The sequence below is a fragment of the Acomys russatus genome, chromosome 7 (assembly GCF_903995435.1).
Source record: "Acomys russatus chromosome 7, mAcoRus1.1, whole genome shotgun sequence".
Lineage (NCBI taxonomy): Eukaryota > Metazoa > Chordata > Mammalia > Rodentia > Muridae > Acomys > Acomys russatus.
In genome coordinates, this window is record NC_067143.1 from 22,313,648 (window position 1) to 22,334,433 (window position 20,786).

The 20,786-nt window shown below is 45.2% G+C and overlaps 1 protein-coding gene across 1 annotated transcript in view; it reads left to right on the forward strand.

Annotated features, from left to right (window-relative positions):
- The window catches only part of Adamts17 (ADAM metallopeptidase with thrombospondin type 1 motif 17), a 292,022-nt gene that overhangs the window by 228,918 nt on the left and 42,318 nt on the right, over positions 1-20,786 (forward strand). Inside the window, exon 19 of the mRNA XM_051148701.1 lies at positions 2,957-3,092. Within this exon, the coding sequence (XP_051004658.1) occupies positions 2,957-3,092 (136 nt within the window). The remainder of the gene's footprint in view (positions 1-2,956; positions 3,093-20,786) is intronic.

Consider the following 20,786-nt stretch of genomic DNA (forward strand, 5'->3'; position numbering starts at 1 on the left):
TGGTGGAATGGCACCAGATGAAGGCCTCACCCATCCCCAAGGACACTGTCACCTTTGTCATAGTCACTGTCTCCAGGGTACAAAGAGAATTAAGAGTCTTCTGGGCTGAGCAGGACACACACCATGAGTGAGTCTCAAGCCCACACCTCTGCCCAACCTCAGCAGACAACCTGCCCCCTCTCTCCACACCTGCACTTCCTCACCTCTGAACATGATGGCTACCCCACCCGACTTCCACTCTGTAGACTGCAGGCGTGCCAAAGAGCCTGTTACATTGCAAGGACCTTTATTAGCAAAGGTGGTTTTTGTACTAGTGGGGCATTAGGAAGGAGCATTGTAAGCTGCTCCTATAGGGAATCCTCCCTCATGCCAGCAACTCTCATGCAGCTCAGTGGGTCACTAAAACAGACATCAAAGTAGGAGGGGCTTCTCAGAAGAAGGGTTCCAGCAAGGGGTGAGGGTAAGAGAAAGTAACAGAGGTGGGAATGAGCAAGAGTCAATACGTACACATAGGAAATTGTCAAAAGGCAAAGGAAAGAGGTGAAGGTTTAACAAGGTGCAGCAGGAAACTACCGCATTCAAGGGGGTACAGTAAAGAAACTGCTGGTGGACCAGGAGAGATGGCTCAGTGGCTAAGAGCACTGGCCATTCTTCCAGAGGACCTGAGTTCAATTCCCAGCACCCACATGGCAGCTCACAAGTCTGTAACTCCAGTTCCAGGGGATCTGACATTCTCACATAAGACATATATGCAGGCAAAGCACCAAAGCACATGAAGCAACATAAAGTAATTCAAAATAAATAAATAAAAGTCCAGGCGCATGCAGGTGGTGCTCACCTGTAATCCCAGTATTCTGGGAGGAAAAGGCAAGTGGATCTCTGAGTTTGAGGCCAGCCTGGTCTACAAAGTTAAGTCCAGCACAGCCAAGGCTACACAGGGAAACCCTATCTAGAAAAGAAAAATGAAAAAGAAAAAAAGGAAGAGAAAGAAAGATAAGCTGCTGGCATGACTGCTCCATGATATAGCAATTTTTTTTTTAGAGAAGAGGAGAGAGAGAGAGAGAGAACACAGTGTGAGAAAGAAGTAAGAGACCTTTCGGTCAGTGCGATTTGTCATCTCAATAAAGTGCTCAGGAAGGTCATGAGAGATGACCCAAAGGATGCTGGTAAAACTGCGTTAGGACAGAGGATTTAGTTGCCAGGACTCTGAATGCCTTCCCCATAAGTGGGAAGCAAGCTAGAACCCAGGTGTAGTCCCACACATGCCTGCTCTTGAGTGGCTTGACTGCTAGGATGTTGTCAGATACGCAGCTTGTACGGCACTGTTTACCAGTTAAGGGGCTTATCCCACTGTCCAGGGGGAGAACAGAGCCATGATATGATGAAGCCCTTCAGTGCCTTCCTATGCATCTCAGCCAACTGCTCACACTAAATGTTTCATGTGTTTTTCCTCTGCAAACTGTGGCAGTTGACACAGTTTCCAGGTGGCACCATCAGCCTCACCAGACTACAGCTTTTCCAGGAGATCTCTTGTCCTTCCCACCTCCCACTTTAGGGGCCCATGCCCATACCTCTAACTGTGACCTTCATCTACCTACTGTGGACAAATCCCAGTCCAGGGGAGCCATAGCAGGCTGTGCTCCACCGAGGGGAGGGGAGGGGGGCTCTGAATTGCCACAGCCACTGCTGCCATGGTGCAGTCCCTTTGTGGCACCAATGACTTCCAGCTCCCTGTCAGATCTTCTGACAGCACTGAAAGCTATATTCAACAGCTCTTTACTTTCATACTAACGCACTGCTGCATTTGTGGGCCATAGGCTAGTCAGTGTGGCTTAAGACTCCCCCCACTTTTTTTTTTTTTTTTGGTTTTTCAAGACAGGGTTTCTCTATAGCCAGGTGTAGCCTTGGCTGACCTGGATTCACTCTGTAGACCAGGCTGGCCTCAAACTCACAGAGATCCACCTGCCTCTGCCTCACAGAGTTCTAGAGATTACAGCCATGCGCCACCATGACCAGCTCCAAGGCTCCCCATTTTTCAGTCATCCTTACATGACCAATTCCTCAGACAGCAAACCCTACAAAGAATCCTGGGCCTAAATAGTCGTACTTGCCTCCCTGTTCGGCTTTTGTGGTCACTCTCCTCAAGCCAATGACTCTAATACAGTGACATGAAATGACAGCACCATCACATCCTAAAGCAGGGGGAAACTGAGCTATAGAAGCATGGTGGCCAACTGCTGACACTGCAGTCATAGGGACAAAGCCAAGAGCCCAGACATCTTGTTCCAGAGGCCACCCTTCTGATTACTGCCAATCTGCCCCTGACCACCGAAGCTGCAGCTTCAGCCGTTGGATTGAGAACTCTCGTAGGGCATACTCAAAGGTTAATGAGTTAGCAAAGCTGCCCAAGAGCATATGACACTGAGGTGTCAGCACCACTGGGCTAAGTGATGAACTAGTGCCGGCCACCTGGCAGAGCAAAGCAAGCCTGCATGCCCATCACACCAGCCACCTCACGCCTCTCGAGAAGCAAGCCTGTAACAAAGCGGTAACTAGCCACTCTCTTGGTGAAGGCTGGTATACAGGTGTTTAACTGGGACCAGATCTCTATAGACTTCATATCCCAAACACACAGATCAAAGACTGGCAATTTCTGGTGGAAATGAAAGCCCTAAATCAAAGCGTTGGCCTCAAAAGCTCCCAAGCTGTCCAAAGACACAGCTGACCCGAGGTTCTGCTGCTTTCCCAGATTGTTCTGGAATCTCACCCTGCTCCATACTACTCTGCTATGATTTAAATACCTCATCCCCAAACATACAGTTGTCCATCTTTGACAAGTAATGTGGCTCATTCACTGATCAGTAGTTGCACCCAAACACCCCTCCACAAGCATGAATAGATAGCTTTCTGGGTATGTGAAGCCTTAGCTTCTCTGCTCCCATGGTTTGCCTTCCAGGAGAACGAAGGACCATCGTATCATGCACACGGATTATTAACAAGACCACAACCCTGGTGAATGACAGTGACTGTCCCCAAGCAAGCCGCCCTGAGCCCCAGGTCCGAAGGTGCAACTCTCACCCATGCCAGTCCCGGTAAGTTGCTGTATTCTGTGACTTGGACCCACCAGCACGTTGGGTATTGACCCCTCCAATGAGGGGGTGGCAGGCGATACACAGTTAATACCACAGTCACATTCTGTTAGTGTGGCTAGTGTTTGTTTGTTTGTTTGTTTTGTCTTTTTCTTGCTCAAATAAGTCATGTTGCTTGACAGTGGGGGAACATTCTGAGAAGTAGCTATCAGGCAAAATAATGTTTACTACACAGTAGACCAACTGTAGATATGTGTTATAGTTTATTGTTCCTAGGACATGAACGAAATAGAACATTAATTTAAGCATAAAAATGATATAATCAGTAGACACTGGATGGGTAGGCTGGTGCTGTCCTAACACAAACTCCTCTACAGTGAACAATACTTTTAACCAGGAATGCATTCTAAAGTAGCAATAAGCATAGCATAGTAAAAACAGGAACCAGCAAGTCATTCTCACTTACTATGGTGTCAGTAGTGTGTACTGCACTGTGCGTTGGGGCTGGGAAATGGCTCAGTGGAGAAAGTAACAGTCAGGTGGACCTGAGTTGGGTCCTTAGCAGTTGTGTAAAAAATGGGGACATCTGTATATGTCTGTAACCGCAGAGCTACAGGGATGTGTGGGAACAGGCGGATACCCAAACTTTCTGGAAATAGTCTAGCCAGTTGGTGAACTGTAGGTTCGCCAAGAGACACTCTCAAAATAAAATACAATAAAGTGATAGGGAGAGATGCCCATTTTGACCTCTGACCTCCTCATGAGCAAGCATAGGCAAATTTGCCACATGCATATCTGCACACACTCGCATATCCCACCTCTCTCTAATAATAATAAATGTGACAGCACAGGAGGTTTGTTTCCATGAGCTTTGCTGAAAACATGACGGGTTGAACCGCGACATGGTAGGGGTGATGGGAATTTGTCAGTCCCATTGTAATCTTACGGTACCACTGCTGCCTGTATGGTGTGTTACTGACTGAAGTGCCCCAAGATGGAGCTGTTCTGAACTTCTGTGTAAACCAGAACACTAATGGAAACATACTGTCCTAGCTGGAGGGCAGCTTACAGGTCATGACTGACAACATGTCATAGGAAAAAAAAAGTTGCCATGGCACACGCTTTGACTGGCGTCCACTAGCTTCTCTAAGTCACTTGTCTTGGAGGAAAAGGAAATAAGTGCTAGAATTTTAGTGTCTAAGAATAAGTGTCCACAGAGGTTAACGGCTGTACTTGACCTGTTTCCCTGTGTGTCTGTTGTTTGGAAACCATCTGAACCTCTCTCGCAGACCCAGCTGAAGCATGAAATGGCCATGCTGCCACGTGCCCTGCACTAAACTCTGGAGTTCCCTGCCGGGGTGAACTGTGTGAAGTGTGCTCACCAGCTCCATGTCCCTTTCTGGCTGCTTCAGGGGGAACCGAGCACGGCACACACTCGGTGGCTCTGACCCATTGTGTGATGTTCTCCTCTGCCTCCCTCTCTGCCCCAGGCTGAATGGAGAGTGTTTACTGTGTATTTACCTTTGCTAACTAGGCTTTGCTTTTTTTTTTTTTTTTTCCCTGAGGAGTCTTTTGGGTTTTTAAAGCTCTGCTTGTACCACTTGCCTGATTGAGGAGTCATACAACGTGTTTGCCTTTTGTACCAATCTCCTTTGCTTAAATGATTTTTTAAGTGTGTGTGTGTGTGTGTGTGTGTGTGTGTGTGTGTGTGTGTGTGTGTGTGTGTGTGTACACATACTCCACAGCATATGAATGGAGGTCAAAGGACATCTTTTAGGAGTCCATCTCTTTTTACCACTTGGGTCCTCCGTGTCTAACTCAGGTTGTCAGATTTGGCGCAGGCACCCTGACTTGCTGAGCCTCTGCCGCATCATCACAGCCCTTTGTTATCCTCTTAACATGTGCTTAACATGTGCTTAACATGTGCTTAAGAGGAGATGAGAAAGAAGAGCAAGCAGGTGGCATTCCTTATGTTGATTTTGCATGATCCTTCAAAATGAAGAACAAAGCCGGGCGTGGTGGTGCACGCCTTTAATCCCAGCACTCGGGAGGCAGAGGCAGGCGGATCGCTGTGAGTTCGAGGCCAGCCTGGTCTACAAAGTGAGTCCAGGATGGCCAAGGCTACACAGAGAAACCCTGTCTCGAAAAACCAAAAAAAAAAAAAAAAAAAAAATGAAGAACAAAAGCCTACTTTCACTGTAACCGGTCAGAGTGTCTGCGTGGTGTGGCTAGTTTTGAATGTCAACTTGCCACAACCTGGAGTCACTGAGTAAAGATCTTCATTTGAGGAATGAGTTAGGTTAGGTTGCTCTGTGGGCGTGTCCGTGGTTGTTGTTGGTTGTTAGTGGAGATGGGACTACCCACCCTAAATGTGGACAGCCTGTTTTATGGATTAGATCCTGAACAAGAGAAGGAAAAAAAAAAAAAAACTAGGAGAGGCCAAGCATTCATTTCTCCCTGAACTTGACTGTGGGTTTGAGGTGACTAGCTGTTTGAGGTCCTAGGGACCTGGAATTGTGACCTAGATTTATGCCCGTCTAGTGTGCATTTTGAAGATTGGTAGCCATACTTCAGGCCGTCAGTCTCTCACTCAGCTATAAGGCCAAAGAAGGAAAAAGGGAAAGCTATAGAAACTCAGTGATCAGGTCGGGCGGTGGTGGTGCGCACCTGTAATCCCAGCACTTGAGAGGAGGCACAGGCAGAGTAATCTCTGTGAGTTCAAGGCCAGCCTGGTCTACAGAGCCAGTTCGAGGACAGCCAGGACTACACAGAGAAATCCTGCCTCAGAAAACAAAACAAAACCAGTTCAGTAATCAGACAGGTGACAGCCTCTCTTCCTGAAACCAAGGATGGTCGACTCCTGGAAGAACGTGCAGAAAATAAGCGAAGGGGCTCATTCATGACACAGAGAGGTCAGGATAGGCCCAAGGCGGGAAAAGCAAAAGCCTTAATTGTATTTTCCAATCAGTGTTTACAAACTACTTAAATATCTAAATTTTTAAAATCATGAGCAAATACAAAACATTCACTCAGTCAGCACCCTTTCCCCCACAGGCAGGCCCATGGCACCTCTATAAAACACTAGGAAATAGGGTTTAAAAGCTGCCAATCAAAGGATTTACATCCTACAATGATGGAGCAGCAGATAGCAAAGACTTCTGGAGAAAATACAAAAAACAACTGTTTGCAAGCTAGAAAGGAGACAGAAGTTGTCGCAGAGGCCATGAGTAGGAGACCAGAGTGGCTCATGTTGACTTCCCACTTGTGACAGTTTGTCACTACATGAACGCTATATTAGTTACCCGTGAGTGAGGTACCAAAGCATCGGACAAGAGCAGCTTCCAGGAGGACAGGTTGCTGTGGTTCATGGCCTCCGAGGGTTTGCAGACGCCGTAACTAAATGTAAGAAGTGCAGCATTGCAGCTCAGCTCATGATAGTGGCTGGCATCTGTGGTGGCGCCACTTGTGTGGCTACCAAGCAGGTAGCAGTGAGACTGCTGGAACCAACGACCAGGCGATTGCCTTCAAAGCCCCTCCCCACAGTGGCTTACTTCTACCAGCTGAGCTCCATCTCCTGAAGGTTCCACAGCCTCCCTTGGGAGCACTGCTAGCTAGCAAACAAGCATTCAAAACAGGAAGTTATGAGGAACAGTTCAGACTCAAGCCATAACAGAGGCCCAGCTAGAACTATGGTGGACTGCCACTGAGCTCCCACAGATGCTCAGGGTGATCAGGATTCTACTATCATGCTCTGTCACTCAATGTGATAACCAGTAGCTGATCCAAGTTGAGCTTCTCTGTGCATATAAAATGTGTGAACATAAAATACCGTATTTCAAAGGGAATGAGACCATAAGTATCAATGATTTAAGATTGCAAAGATTATTATATAATTTAATAAGTGAAAATGTGATTGTGCGGACTATAATTAGCCAAAACAATTTATTTTAAATATGTTGGGGGAAAATATGAGTGTGTTATTATTTTTAAAATATTTATTGATTGTTTGGCAGAGCTTGTATGCCACTATGCATGTGTGGAGGTCAGAAAACAACTTTGAGGAGTTGATTATGGGTTCAAGGATGGAACTTAGATTGTCATGCTTGTGTGGCAAGAACCTTATTTTCTGGGCTATTTCACTGACCCTGTTGTGTTTGGGTTTTGTTTTGTTTTGTTTTGTTTTTGTTTGGTTTAGGTATATTTGTTTTGTAGTGCTGGGGACCAAGCCTAGGGTCTCACATATGCCTCTCTAGTGCTCTACTCCTGAGCTGTAGCTCCAGCCCTAGAATATACTATTGAAATGGAATATCCATCTATTTCTTTTCACTGTTCCCATGGCTGCTGGACAATTCCAATGACACATACAGTTGATTTGTATTGACCAGCACTGATGCCAATCGGGAGTGTATCGTTGATAATGTTTAGGGAATGGTTGTAAATTATTAGCCATAGAGAGAAACGTCCAGACTCAAGACAGAAGAAAAGATCTGACTCAAAAGAACAGAATGCCTTTTTTATTCTTTAGCTTTCTCTCTAACATTTCCACAACTCAAAGATAAATAAAATCGAGCCAGGCACAGTGGTGCACACCTGCAATCCCAGCATTCTAGGAGGCAGAGGCAGGCGGTTCTCTGTGAGTTCAAGACCAGCCTGGTCTGCAAAACAAGTACAAGACAGCCAAGGCTACACAGAGAAACCCTGTCTTGAAAAACCAAAATAATAATAATCATCATCGTCGTCATCATATATAGAAACCTGCTTTACTAACTCTGTCCCTCTCTACTGTTTTTAATATAATATTTTTATTTTTCAAGAATTTCATATATGTCCACAATGCATTCTGATAATATTTATTCCTACTCCTCCCCCTAACTTCTTCTAGATCCACCTACCTGCCACCCTCCTTTCCCTCCCACTCTCTTCCAGTCTCTTTCTGACTATAAAATTATATAAGACCAATATAAAGAATGAGTGGAATTGTCCATAAACAGAAGAGAAAATGAAATTGAGAAAAGACAAGCCAACACCTGGGCTTTTCTAGAGGGCTCTGCTGGCAATACTGGGTGGCTGTTTCAGGCTGGCTTTGGTTGTTTGTTACTTTGTTTTATGCTGGACCATCTGACCCCTTAATGTTGTTTAAGATAGGCACTTGAAAATGACTTGCCATGAGTCAGCAGATAGTACTGACTGTTTAACTCAAAAAATGTATCTAATAATAGAAGTTGAAAGTCTTCCAAATCCTAGCAAGATATATATGCATGGAATGTATGCACAGCTAACTATATGGACACACATGCATGTGCATACTATATGTAAATGTGTCACAGCATAATCCATTTTTAGATATGTCATACCCGCATTTGAACTACTGCAGAGTTGCCATGTGTCTTTCATGAGAACCTGTAGTTAGGTAGACTCAGGCTTCTTAAGTTAAAAGTGGAGAACCTGGCCTCAGAAATTTAGGACTACAAAAAGAAAGAGATCGACACACAAGTAAAACCTGCCTTGTGTATGACAGGTAGAATGTGGAGCCGCGTGGGGCCTAGAGACCAAACGTCTGTTGGAATGGGGTGGGCACGACTGGAGGGCAGAGCCAGTGACCCAAGGAGGATAGCCTAGGAACTCATGGCGTGAGCTTTATTAACGAAGCTGAAAGGAACCTGGTGTTGAGCCTGGCGCGGTGGAAGACCCTTTTTGTTCTCACTCTTTGACCTTTAAGGAAGCCTAGGTGTTTGTCTTTTTCCCTTTCATTTTCCTTTCTCTCCTGCTCTCTTAATTCTCCTCAACCTCCTTTTTCCACTGAGTTCTCGGCAGTTTCCTTTGCCTTCCCAACTGCACACCATTAGCACCTCTTTATTCTGATCCAGTGCCTGGCTCTGTGGACGGCTCTCGCGGCCCCTGCCGTAACCATATGGAATCTGGAATCTGACACAGGACAGATGGCCCCTCTCCAGCATCTTGCACACCAACACAAATATCAGCAAACCTGGCCCCACCATTGGCAGGAGAGGCAGAAATCACAGATTGGGTGAGCTGTTATGCGTATGGCCGGCAGCCTTCGCCTTGCTGACCACAGTCTGCGGGAAGACAGCCCTGTCACTGGCATCAAAAGAGAGAGATACCGTATGCCAGCCCTAGAGACCCAGCCACAGACAGCGCTGTGGGCTCCACTTGGAGCTCAGAACTCATGCGTTACCAGATTTAACATTTTTGCAGCCTTTTAGAGCTTATTAGCCACTTGCAAAGCTATTCCAAGTTATTAGATATTTCCCTATAGCATTTATGATTTGAACCTCTTCCCAAGCAGGACATGGTGTACTGTACATGGAATTAGGGTGACTCAGAAGAGCATTCAGCAACTTACTTGCAATTGGATTGAACAGTCATCTGCACAGAAGGGTATTTGGTTTTTAAATTTGTGTTCCTTCTGCAATTACCTTAACCAGGCTAGCCTTGTTTTTTGTTAAAACTGAATGGAATACCATAGTTTCTTATTAAAATATGCTCTGTATGTGTGCATGTGCACGCATACAGAGGGGGAGTTTGGAAGATCCTGATTTACAATGGAGTTTGAAATGCGTGCATCTTAAGCCAGAGCTAGAATTTGAAAAGATGCCGTTGTTCAATCTGGTTCTTGCTACCTCAAAACTTCAAAGAATATTCCTGCTTTCTTCTGAAATAAAAATCAACAAATGTCATTGCTGAAGCACTGGTCTACCCTAGGCCCTGGCTATATGTGAGTGCTGAGGATGGGTCTGCGGTAGCTGTACACCAGAGCATCTTTCAGACACTATCAGAAGTCCAGGGCCTCACTTACATCCCAACTAAATGGTAACGTTTTGAAGCCTCTTCTTTGTTCATCAAAATTAGGAAAGCCCAAGACAGGGGAAGAAAAGGTTAATTCCAGTGCTGCTTTGCTTGCCTAGGTATAACCTTCCTTTCACTATCACAGACAACAAGTGAATTCCCAGACACCAGTTTCATAGGTAACCAGTCCCTCCTGTTAGGAAATGACTCTCTTATAAACTCTGCAACGTATCAAAGAGGCCCTCCTCTCTCCCTGCCTTATCCGAGTAATAAAATGGAGCACTTGCTATTTCCTTTTAATGTCTACGTAATGATTTCAGGAAAGGAAAAATATCAGGCAGTGCGAAACGTAGTCTCAAGTCATTTCTCAAGCAGAAACAGATGAAAATGTAGGTTGTTGACCCTGCCTTCCATTGCTCCTTCACCCACTGAGACATGTATCAGGAGAGCTGGCCTCAGCGAGAGCCCAAGCTCAGAAGGCACAAGGGGATCCAGCCTGATTCAGGCTCCAGGAGGAACTTCAGACTGTAGAGTAAATGCTCTGTGGCAGGGGAGATGATGGAAAGCTCTCTAAATGGCAGGGCTGCTGGAGAAGTTTCAGAAACATGTGAAGCACGTGGTGACCAAATTCTAGAACAGTCTGCTCCTTATGGGATCCGATGAGTTTTCTTAAGTCCTGTGCTGGCCAGCTCTCTTAAAACAACTGTCCAAAGATATTAAATGATGGGTCTTTTCTCCTTGAAAATGAATATTTATATCTATTTATATCGACATGCCCTGGACATAAAGGCATCATGAAAACAGAAGCCACAGTAACAACGTCATGTCCAGGCTTCTTTTCATGTTGCTCTGATAAAATACTCAGAAGAAAGCAAGTTAAGAGAGAAAGCTAATAGTTCTGGCTAACAGTTCAAGGGTGCAGCGGCCATGGTGGGAAAGTGAGCATAGCAGTAGCCGGTCACAGTTACAGTCGGAAGGCAGAGAGGAGGAATGCAGGCCAGTGTTCAGCTTGCTTTCTTCGTTTTATTCAGTTCAGAATCGCCTGTCCGGGGAGTGATTCCACCCACAGTTGAAAATGATCCTGCCCACACCTATGAACAAAGTCCAGATAACCCCTCACAGACATTGTCGGGAGATGACCTTGATGGGACAGTCCCTTCCAGGTATGCCCAGAGGCATCCCTCCCAAGAAGTTCTAGGTTGTGTGGTCAGCTAACTCCATCACAGAAAGCACGGGTGCTATGCTGGCATCAAACTTACAGATTTTAGAAAACATGCCAAGTTGGGGAATGAAGCTCAGTGGTAGAACATTTACCTAGCATGTACAAAGCCATGAGTGCAGTCCCTAGGGTTAAAAAAAAAAAAATGACAGTAGGGGTAGAGATATGTTGTAATGATAATGGGAGTATCTATCAAGATGAAATGATTGCAAAATGTATACACTTAGCCTCAAAGCCACAGAGAAAACATGACAGAAAGGAAGTGGGCATTCCATGCCCATTTTCAACAGTGGATTTGAAAAACTAGGTAAACTATTATAAATAGAAGACTTGAACAATCATGTAAGCCAACAAAACTTAGCAGACATCTATAAAAGACTCTACCCAATAGAACAGAGAACAAAATATTTTCTCAGACCACAATGGAATGAAATTAAAAATCAATAAGAGAAGGAAACTTAGAGAATGCACAAATATGTGGAAATTAAATGATATACTTCCTAAATAACCAATAGGAAGAAAAGTTACAAGAGAGACCTTAGTTTTGAGATGAATGAAAATAAAGGCATCGCATGCCACAAACCCAGAAAATAATACATCTACATCTTTAAAATCTATTTTTACATTTATTTTATTTATTGTGGACGTTTTGCTTGCATGTGTGTTGGTGGAACTGCTTGTCTGCCTGATGCCCTCGGAGGCTAGGAGGGGGTGTTGGATCCCCTGGGTAATAGGGATGACTGTGAGCCACTGTGTAAGTGCTTGGGGGTTAAACCCAGATCCTCTGGATAAACAACCAGTGCCCCTAACCACTGAGCCATCCCTGCAGCTCGTATTTGCATTTAAACAAAGGGCTTGGGGAGACTCTCCAGCAATGAGGAGTCTACTTGTCCAGGGAGCACATGCTGGGTCCCCAGCACCCATGTCAGGTGGTGCTCACTGCTGTAACTCCACCTTCAAGGCATGCGGTGCCCTCCTCCAGTTTCTGCAGGTACTACACTCACATGAGCACAACCCCACATGTACTCACATGCACAGAATTAAAGATAAAAATAAAATCTTTTCTTTAAAGATTTCAAATCAATAGCTACATCATAGCAATGGAAAAGGCAGCAAAAAGCCGAAGCAAACAGAAGCAACTGAAAACAGACATTAATTAAATTGGGAATGATTGTATGGACAAATCAACGTAACTAATAACCCCTTGTTTCAAGGGGAAAAAAACACTCATTACTAAAATCATGGAAGAAGCATTATTTTTAATATTACAGAAACAAAGAAAAGAGAGGGTAAGAAATACCAAGAAGAGTTCTATGCCATAAATTTGATAACTTCCATGAAATACACTTCTACAAAGAAACAAACCACTAAGCAGAATAAGGTGCGCGTTGCGCGCGCGTGCGCACACACACACACACACACACACACACACACACACACACACAATGAAAACAAAACAACACAAAAAACTCACAGCAACCATCATATTAACCACAAAAGACTAAAGGCGTTCCCACAGCAGATAAGAGCTGACAGAGTCCACTCTTGCCGTTATGCGTAAGGGCATCTACACAAGAAGATGGAATAAAGGGACTCACGTTGCGAGGGAAGGGGCAGGTTCTACGTGTGCAAACAACATGACATTCTATTTGCAAATTCCTAAAGAATCTACAAAGAAAATGGGCTGAATTAATCTCAGGGAGTTATGAGATAAGAAAGGGATGAGCAAGATCAGTTAGATTTCTGTGGGTTACAAATGAACACACTGAGAATGAAATTAAGAAAGTGGTTCTAGTTATCAGGCGTTGTGGATTGAATGTGACTTGTCCATCACAGGCTTACTTATCTTGGCACTTGGTCCCCAGCTGGTGATACTGTCTTGGGGGGTTATGAAGCTGTTGCATCTGTGGCCCCGTTAGCACAAGTGACGCAGACCTCAAAGACTATAGCTACTGCTCATTCGGGCCAGAGCACCCTGTAGCCAGACCCACCAGATGTTATCCACAGGCCACACCTCCAGCTGCCTGCATTCCTACCATTGCGGGCTCTACCCTCAGAACCATGAGCCCAAATCAATGCCTTCCTCCCTTCAGTTGCTTCTTCTGCACTAGGTCACAGGGGCAAGAAAAGTGACTAGCACCCCAAAACACCAAGAAGAGTGAAATGCTTAAAAATAGCTTCAAAACTCATAACCTGGAAGCTACTAGACCTTAACAAATGGAAAGATACCTCGTTTTCGTGAAGTGGGTGTTTCAAGAAGTGGTGGTACTCCTCGATTGTTACCCCACACAATTCCTGTCAAAATTCCATCTGTCTTTATTGCACAAGTGAGCAGCCAACTGACCCTAAAATTTGTACGGAATTGAAAAGGGCTCAGAAACTACCACAAGCAAAAGTGTTCCTGATGTGGATTTGCTGATAAGATACCAAAAGTACAACCAACGTGGGCTGGGGAGATGGCTCAGAGGTTAAGAGCACTGGCTGCTCTTCCAAAGGTCCTGAGTTCGATTCCCAGCACCCACATGGTGGCTCACAACCATCTTTAACAGGATCTGATCCCCACTTCCAGTATTCAGGTGTACATGCTAAACATAAAATACATAAATAAACCTCTATTTTTAAAAAAAAAAGCACAAGCAACAACAAAAAGGATGAAAATTATACAAATTTTATGGGTTTTTTGTTTGTTTGTTTGTTTTTACTTCAAAAGAGCCCATCCAGAAAGTGGAAAGATAGCCTAGGAAAGGGAGAAAATTTTATATCTATAATCTAACCACTGCTACTCAAATAATAAATTAACAGATAACCCACATAAAGGTTGTACACATGTCTAGGTCAAGTAGAGACATATAAATGGCCCAAGTATATTGAGTGGCAGTTTAAATGAACTTCACTGATGTGGGCACATTTATTCCATTGTGGCCTTGCCCCACTGAAATCTAGTCTATACCAGGATCTGGGCATGGCTGGCCTGTAGCTTCTGAGGTCATAGCTGCCATAGTAGAACCCCGAGAGCCTGCAGTAATGTGTATTTGGGGAGATTTTAAAACACACCAGACTTTTTGTTCAGCTGTCTTCTGGGCCTCCTCACCTCCTCTACATCTTTCTTTTTTTTTATTTTTATTTTTTAAATATATTTTATTAATTTATTCATATTATATCTCAATTGTTATCCTATCCCTTGTATCCTTCCATTCCTTCCTCCCTCCCATTTTCCCCTTACTCTCCTCCCCTATGACTGTGACCGAGGGGGACCTCCTCCCCCTGTATATGCTCGTAGGGTATCAAGTCTCTTCTTGGTAGCCTACTATCTTTAGGGAGCGCTCGCTTGCAAGGTGTGTGCCCCAGGAACATCATTCCCATAGGCACTGGCCAGGAAGGCAGAACTCATTCTCAGATACCAGCCATGACCATGTTATGTCACAGAAAAGCCTGCCCGTGGGGCTGGGGAGGTGGTCCTGTCTGTAGAGTGCCTGCTGTGCAAGCACGGAGCCTTTACACCTATGTGAAAGCCAGGCCAAGTGCCACACCCATAACCGCTCTGCTGAGGTTAGGGGAGACAGGTGGATCCCCGAAGCCCTTCAGACATGCAGCCTAACTGAGCTGATGGATCACCTCCAGATTCAGTGAGAGACTTTGTCCTGTGTAATGTACAGAAAATAGCATCACTTGGTGAGCATATCTTCACAGACTTGGTTACTTCATGTCTGTTACCATGTTCCTGAAGGGTTTGATATTGCCCGTGCTGATATCCTGAAGTGTTTTCTCCTATCAGTTTCAGATTTTCAGATCTTCTATTGAAGTCTTAGTAACATGGTCCCCAACCTTCCTAGTGTTGTGACGCTTTAATACAGTGCCTCATGTGACCGCCCCCCAACCATAGAATTATTTTTATTGTGACCTCATAACTAATTTTGTCCCTGAATCACAGTGTAAATATCTGGTATTCAGAATGGCCTTAGGTGAACTCTGTGAAATGGTCATTTGGTATCTCAACCACACTTGTCTTAGTGTGCTCTGTACCCTACCTATCTTATAGCCTTTAGTATTGGACAAGGTAAGAGAGGGCTTGTATTAATTACTTTTCTATTGCTGTGATTTTTTTTTAAAAAATTACCAAAAGCAAGTTTAAAAAAAGAGAGAATTTAATTTTGATTTATGGTTGCAGAAATTATAGTCTGTAATGACAGGGGCAACATAGCAAGCAGGCAGCAGATATAGTGGTAGAAACAAATTCCGTACACAAAGCAGGGAGAGCAAACAAGACTTAGCTTGAGGCTATAGACTCTCAAAGCCTGCCCGGGTGACATGCTTCCACTAGCAAGGCCACACCTGGTAAGCCTCCTTAGGGAGCACCATCAACTGGAGCCAAGACTGTGGAGGCACTTCTCATCTGAGCCACCACAGGGTCTTATTCAGACACAGGTTCTCACTCATGACCTGGCTCTCCTGGTGGCTCCCAGCATGTCTCTAGGCTTGGCATGCCTCAGGCTACTTCCTAAGTTTGGTTTCCCAGTCACTCATCTTCTACCCTAAAAGGAACTATGGCTCCTTTTCTTCCCATGCCTGGCACCTCTTCCCCTAAACCTGAAACAGAAATATTAGGATAAGAATGGGCGAGTGCTATGCACTAGTGAGACAATTAAAACAAGCCCTAACCAAAGCCGTGGCCAAGATCTCTTTAGACAAAAACAGGGTAATTCTTTCCTAAGTAATGCACGTACTCTGGAAATATTCCAACACTCATATTTTTTTAAATAACCAAGCACTTCCCTCATAGTTATATTTTATATCTATTGCTCCATAAGAAAACACTAGAGAAAGACACCACCCAGGCTGGGTTCATAAAGCTTCAAAGGGGCGCTAGTAAAAGCTGGGACCTGGCCTATTCCTGACCATCTCAAAGGATGCTGTGGGCCTGCATGCCTTGTCTTTGTTCGAAGTGACTGCATTTCCAAACGCTCGGTTCCTCAGTACCTTGAGTGTCCTGCTTTTAATGCATTTGTGTGTGACTGTCTGTGCACATCTGTGTGTGCAGATGTGCGTATTATACAGGTGTACATGCTTACTTGTATGGCAGTGCACGTGTGTGTAAGCACATGCATCTGGAAGCCAGAGGACAACCTCAGCTGTCATCCTCAGGGACCACCTTTGAAGTGACCTGAAGCTCACCAGTTAGGGTAGGCTAGCTGGCCAGCAGGCTCCAGCAGTCCTTCTTGTCTCCCCCTCTCCAGGATGGGAATGCAAGGGCACCTCTACACCTGCCATTTTTATATGGCCTATGAGGGTCGAACTCTGGCTCTCATGCTATTGAGGCAAATGCTTTCCCAACTGAGCTATCCCCCAGCCTTCTTGGGAGTTTTCTAAGTACTTGGGGTTTCCTTGTGGAAAATGAAGTTATTCTTGGGTCCCAGGGATAGCAGAGGACTGGGAAACTCATCACCTTATTGTTTTTTAAATGCTCCTTCCATTTATGTATCTACACTTTCATCTTGAGAGACTTACAGAACGAAGGGTCTGTTTACTACATACTCAAGGACGTTGCTCTGGCGGGAAAGAGAACTGTTCTTTTCAGCCTTCTCGTGGGTGGGAATGAGTCTGTGTGGCCCTCTTCTCAGAGAGATTGAACAGTGGTGTCACAGCGTTGGACACACAGGAGAGGGACAAGAACAGGTGAGAAGCTGGCCCTGGCTGCAGCCATTGTGTCACCTGCCCCAGAAGTGTTGAGCATAGCTTATAAAGTGAGGCAAGGGGCTTGCAAGGCAAATTCCACAGCCTGCTTGTCTGAGAGTACCCCTCGTCTGAAATCCACAACCGAAAATGCTTTAAAAATCGGAAGCTTTTCTGAGCTCCGACATGATGCGACAAGCAGGAAACTGATACACTAAGAATGTCACATAAATTTCCCTCAGGCTATGTGTGCATGCACTACGTGTATAAGGAGGGAGGGAGGGAGAGAGGGATGGATGGAGGGAGGGAAGGAAGGAGGGAGGGGGGGGTTGGTCTTAGCTACCATCCCCCAAATACTTCATTATGTCTGAAAATATCCAGAACCTGAAAACAATTGGACAGGGAAGCCTGGGCCTTGGCCAGCAATAGTACATGGCTGGCATGATCTCATGCTGATGGCCTTCTGAAGTACCACTCTGCGCTGTCAACTGCTATCAGAGTGTGCAATCACCCTGCTCCCCAAAGCTTTGATCTTGGCAACTCTTCTCTCCTACCCTTCTTCAGAGAAAGATGCTCTCAGCAGTTTAGCTCCCAGGGCCCCTGGTCTGCAGGAGGTGTGCGCCATGTGACCTTCTGCCTTCCTGAGCAAAGCAAACGGAGCCAACTGCTTCTTTTCTTCTTCCCGCTGAGCTTGCCACTGTTGATGGCGGGAGGAAAGGTGATCTGCAGTAAGCCAATATGGCTGCCTATGCATCTTCTGACCTGTCCCACTGCGATGATGCCTTGGTGATGTTGAGGAAAGACCGGCAGGTAACTTGTTACTGCCAGTCTGATTGTATATTGGGCCTTTAGTGAACTAAGAAGAATAACCTGGGCCTGTGATCCAACTTACAGCTCTGAAAGAACAGAAAAACTATAGTGGTAGGAGTCTAGAGAGGCGGCTCAGCGTATTGGCTGCTCATGCAGAGAATTCAAGTTTGGTTCCTAGCACCCACACTGGATGGCTCATAACCAACTAACTCAAGCTCTAAGGGACCCAGCCCCTCTGGCCTCTGGGGGACATTCATTCACATGCACACATATGCAGAGACGACTTACAAGCACAGAGATACACTAAAAGAATAATGAAAATAAATACTTTTTTTAAAAGCATAGAGAAAGTATGTGGAGTAGCTCCTAAAGTTGAAAAAAAAAACCTTAAAGCAGATTTGATAGAGGAAGTGTCAGGGCTAGTAGCTGCAAGCCTGCCCTGCTTGGGCCCCGCAGTGTTCTGCAGACAGACCTCCACTCTAAGTCCCTCCTAGGTCCGGTGGCTTGTTGCAGGTCACAGGCTGCCCTGCCAGTCAATGTGCATTCCAAGGGAAAACGGAACAGTCCTCTCCAGAAGGAAGATGATGATGGTCACCCAGGAATAGATAGGCCCCATGTAAATCACGCGGATATCATGGTCACACCAAAAGTCAGAAACGAGGCCCATCCGGCTAGATCGAGAGCCTGTAGGTTTGTTAGCAGAGGGCTACCGTACTGGAAAATTCCTATGCCTGGGCACGAAAGGCCGCCCGTCCGGAATGTTACTCTTGGACAGGAACTTCCAGCATCAGCAGCTGTAAGATGCTCAGAGCATGGGAGTTTCTCTTCCAAACTCTTGGTGACTGGGCGTGGTACAACCTGTTAGCAAAGCCCAGACTTCTCCACGCTCATTTCAAAGCCCAGACTTCACTGGCTTGAGGTCTGGATTCCTGTGTGTAACTCAACTGGCTGTGATGGCTGAAAAGAAAGTGAGTCCTATGGATGTCTCTGCTGCTCGCTGAACCCTGTTCTCTTGCTCCTCTCTACTTCACTGGGGAGCGAAGTTTGTTCCCATAAGTCCCAGCCAGAGAAATGTCTTTCAGCAACCTTCTTGAAAATGAATGTGTCATAAAAGTAGAAAAACCTGAGAACTCAGATTTCTCTTGAGCTGAAGAGGTAGTTTGTACAGTGATATACTAATCTAGCAAACATAATTCCTGAGCTCTGTTTCCAAACTCACATTTTAAGAAGAAAGCTAGACATGGTAGCGTGTGCTTATGATCCCAGGACTAGGAAAGCAGACACAGGTGGATTCTTGGGACTTACTGGTCAACCAGCCCAGCAAAATTGATAGATTCTGGGCCAAACAGAGTAGATGGTGTCTGAGGTTAGCCTCTGGGCTACGCTCATGTGTGTGTGTGTGCGCGCACACACACACACACACACACACACACACAGAGTTTTTTTTTTATAGATTATTTTTATAAGATAAAAGTAACAGAAGTGGCAGGTATACAAAAGGCCACTGGAGGACCAGTCTGTCCTGTGGGTAGACAATAAAGAGAGAAAGGAGGGAAGGGCTAAGGTGCTACACAATTTAGGTGATCCCATAAGTCATCACGGGCAAACCTCACAATCCTTGGGAAGGGCTATTGTACATTCACTGCATTTTATAAATGAAGATTTCAGGGTGCTTAGTCACTGAATAACTTCCCCGAGCTCCAAGTGGTAGCAAGAGGACCTCACACCAAGTCTTCCCGTTGTGAGTCTTATATACTTCCAGATAATCCATTATGGTTTTTTTTTTTTTTTAATGCCAAAGGTCAAGAGAAGTCAGCAATAGTATTTTCTTAACCCTTAGCTTAGGAGTTGGTGGGGGAAAGGTGAAGGCTGTGACAGCTCTCCTCTCTGGAAGTTAAAACACAGCTACAGGTTCAAAGTTGTAAAATTAAACCATTTTGGTTTAAATCTTTAATATCCTCCAAAGGTCCATGTCTTTTTTTTTTTTTTTTTTGCTTTTGCTTTTTTTTTTTTTTTTTTTTTTTTTGTTTTTTTTTTTTTTTTTTTTTTTTGAAACAGGGTTTCTCTGTTTAGCCTTGGCTGTCCTGGACTCACTTTGTAGACCAGGCTGGCCTTGAACTCACAGCGATCCGCCTGCCTCTGCCTCCCAAGTGCTGGGATTAAAGGCATGAGCCACCACGCCTGGCCCAAAGGTCCATGTCTTAAAAGCTTGGTCCCCAGCCATGGTGCTGGTGAGAGATAGGGGATTTTTAGGAGGCTGAGTCTGGCAAGATTAGTTAGGGTTTTCTGTTTGTCTGTTTATTTGTTTGGTGCTAGGCCCTTAAAGGGGACAGTGGGGACTTGCCCCTTTCTGTCTGGCTCTCATAGCTTCCTGGTCACCGAGATATGAGCACTGTCCTCTGTCTTGTGCTACTGACATGATGTGTCGCCTCACAGTTGGCCCAACACAGTGGAGCCAACTGAAAACCTTGACTGAAACCATGAGCCACACAAGCCATTTCTCTTTACAGGTTGACTTCTCTCAGGTGTTTTGTCACATTGTGGAAAGGTGATGAACACATGATAGAACACTAATGGTTTATAATGAACACTAGGGTTGGCTCATTTTTATGGCTTGCTCTGTGTGTGTGTGTGTGTGTGTGTGTGTGTGTGTGTGTGTGTGTGTGTGTGTTTTAAGTGCAATTGTGTCAGAACAGAAATAATTTCAGAGCCTGAGATATCTCGGATGATGTTTTCCAATAAGACTCTGGCCTCCCAGGCACTTGTTAGGGAAGGCAGTGGTGCAGCCCACCTCTGAACTCTACAAGGCATGGCTTTCTCCACGCACCGTTAGCTGACCTAGGGCTTGGGAGATGCTAGGAAGGGTTCCCACACCATCTCAGATCCCGGGTGAGTTATGTGTGACGTTACAAGGGACTGAGGAAGTGGTGCAGCCTATGGCCCAGGTCTCAGATTTTTTCTGAAGAAGCCTGCCCACTCAAGGAACAAGCCCGCAGCCACTCACATTTTCTCTACATCTTCTGTGGCCAAATAATGAACTCACCCAGGTCAAATGTCATCCACACAGGATACGTTTGCCACTCCTAAAGCCATCTGTGGTAGCATTTCTTTTCAAATGCAGTTTTTGTCTTTCCCAACAAGAGGCAGGGCCTACACGATGCTCTGTTCACTCAGCTAGCATTTGCAGGGCA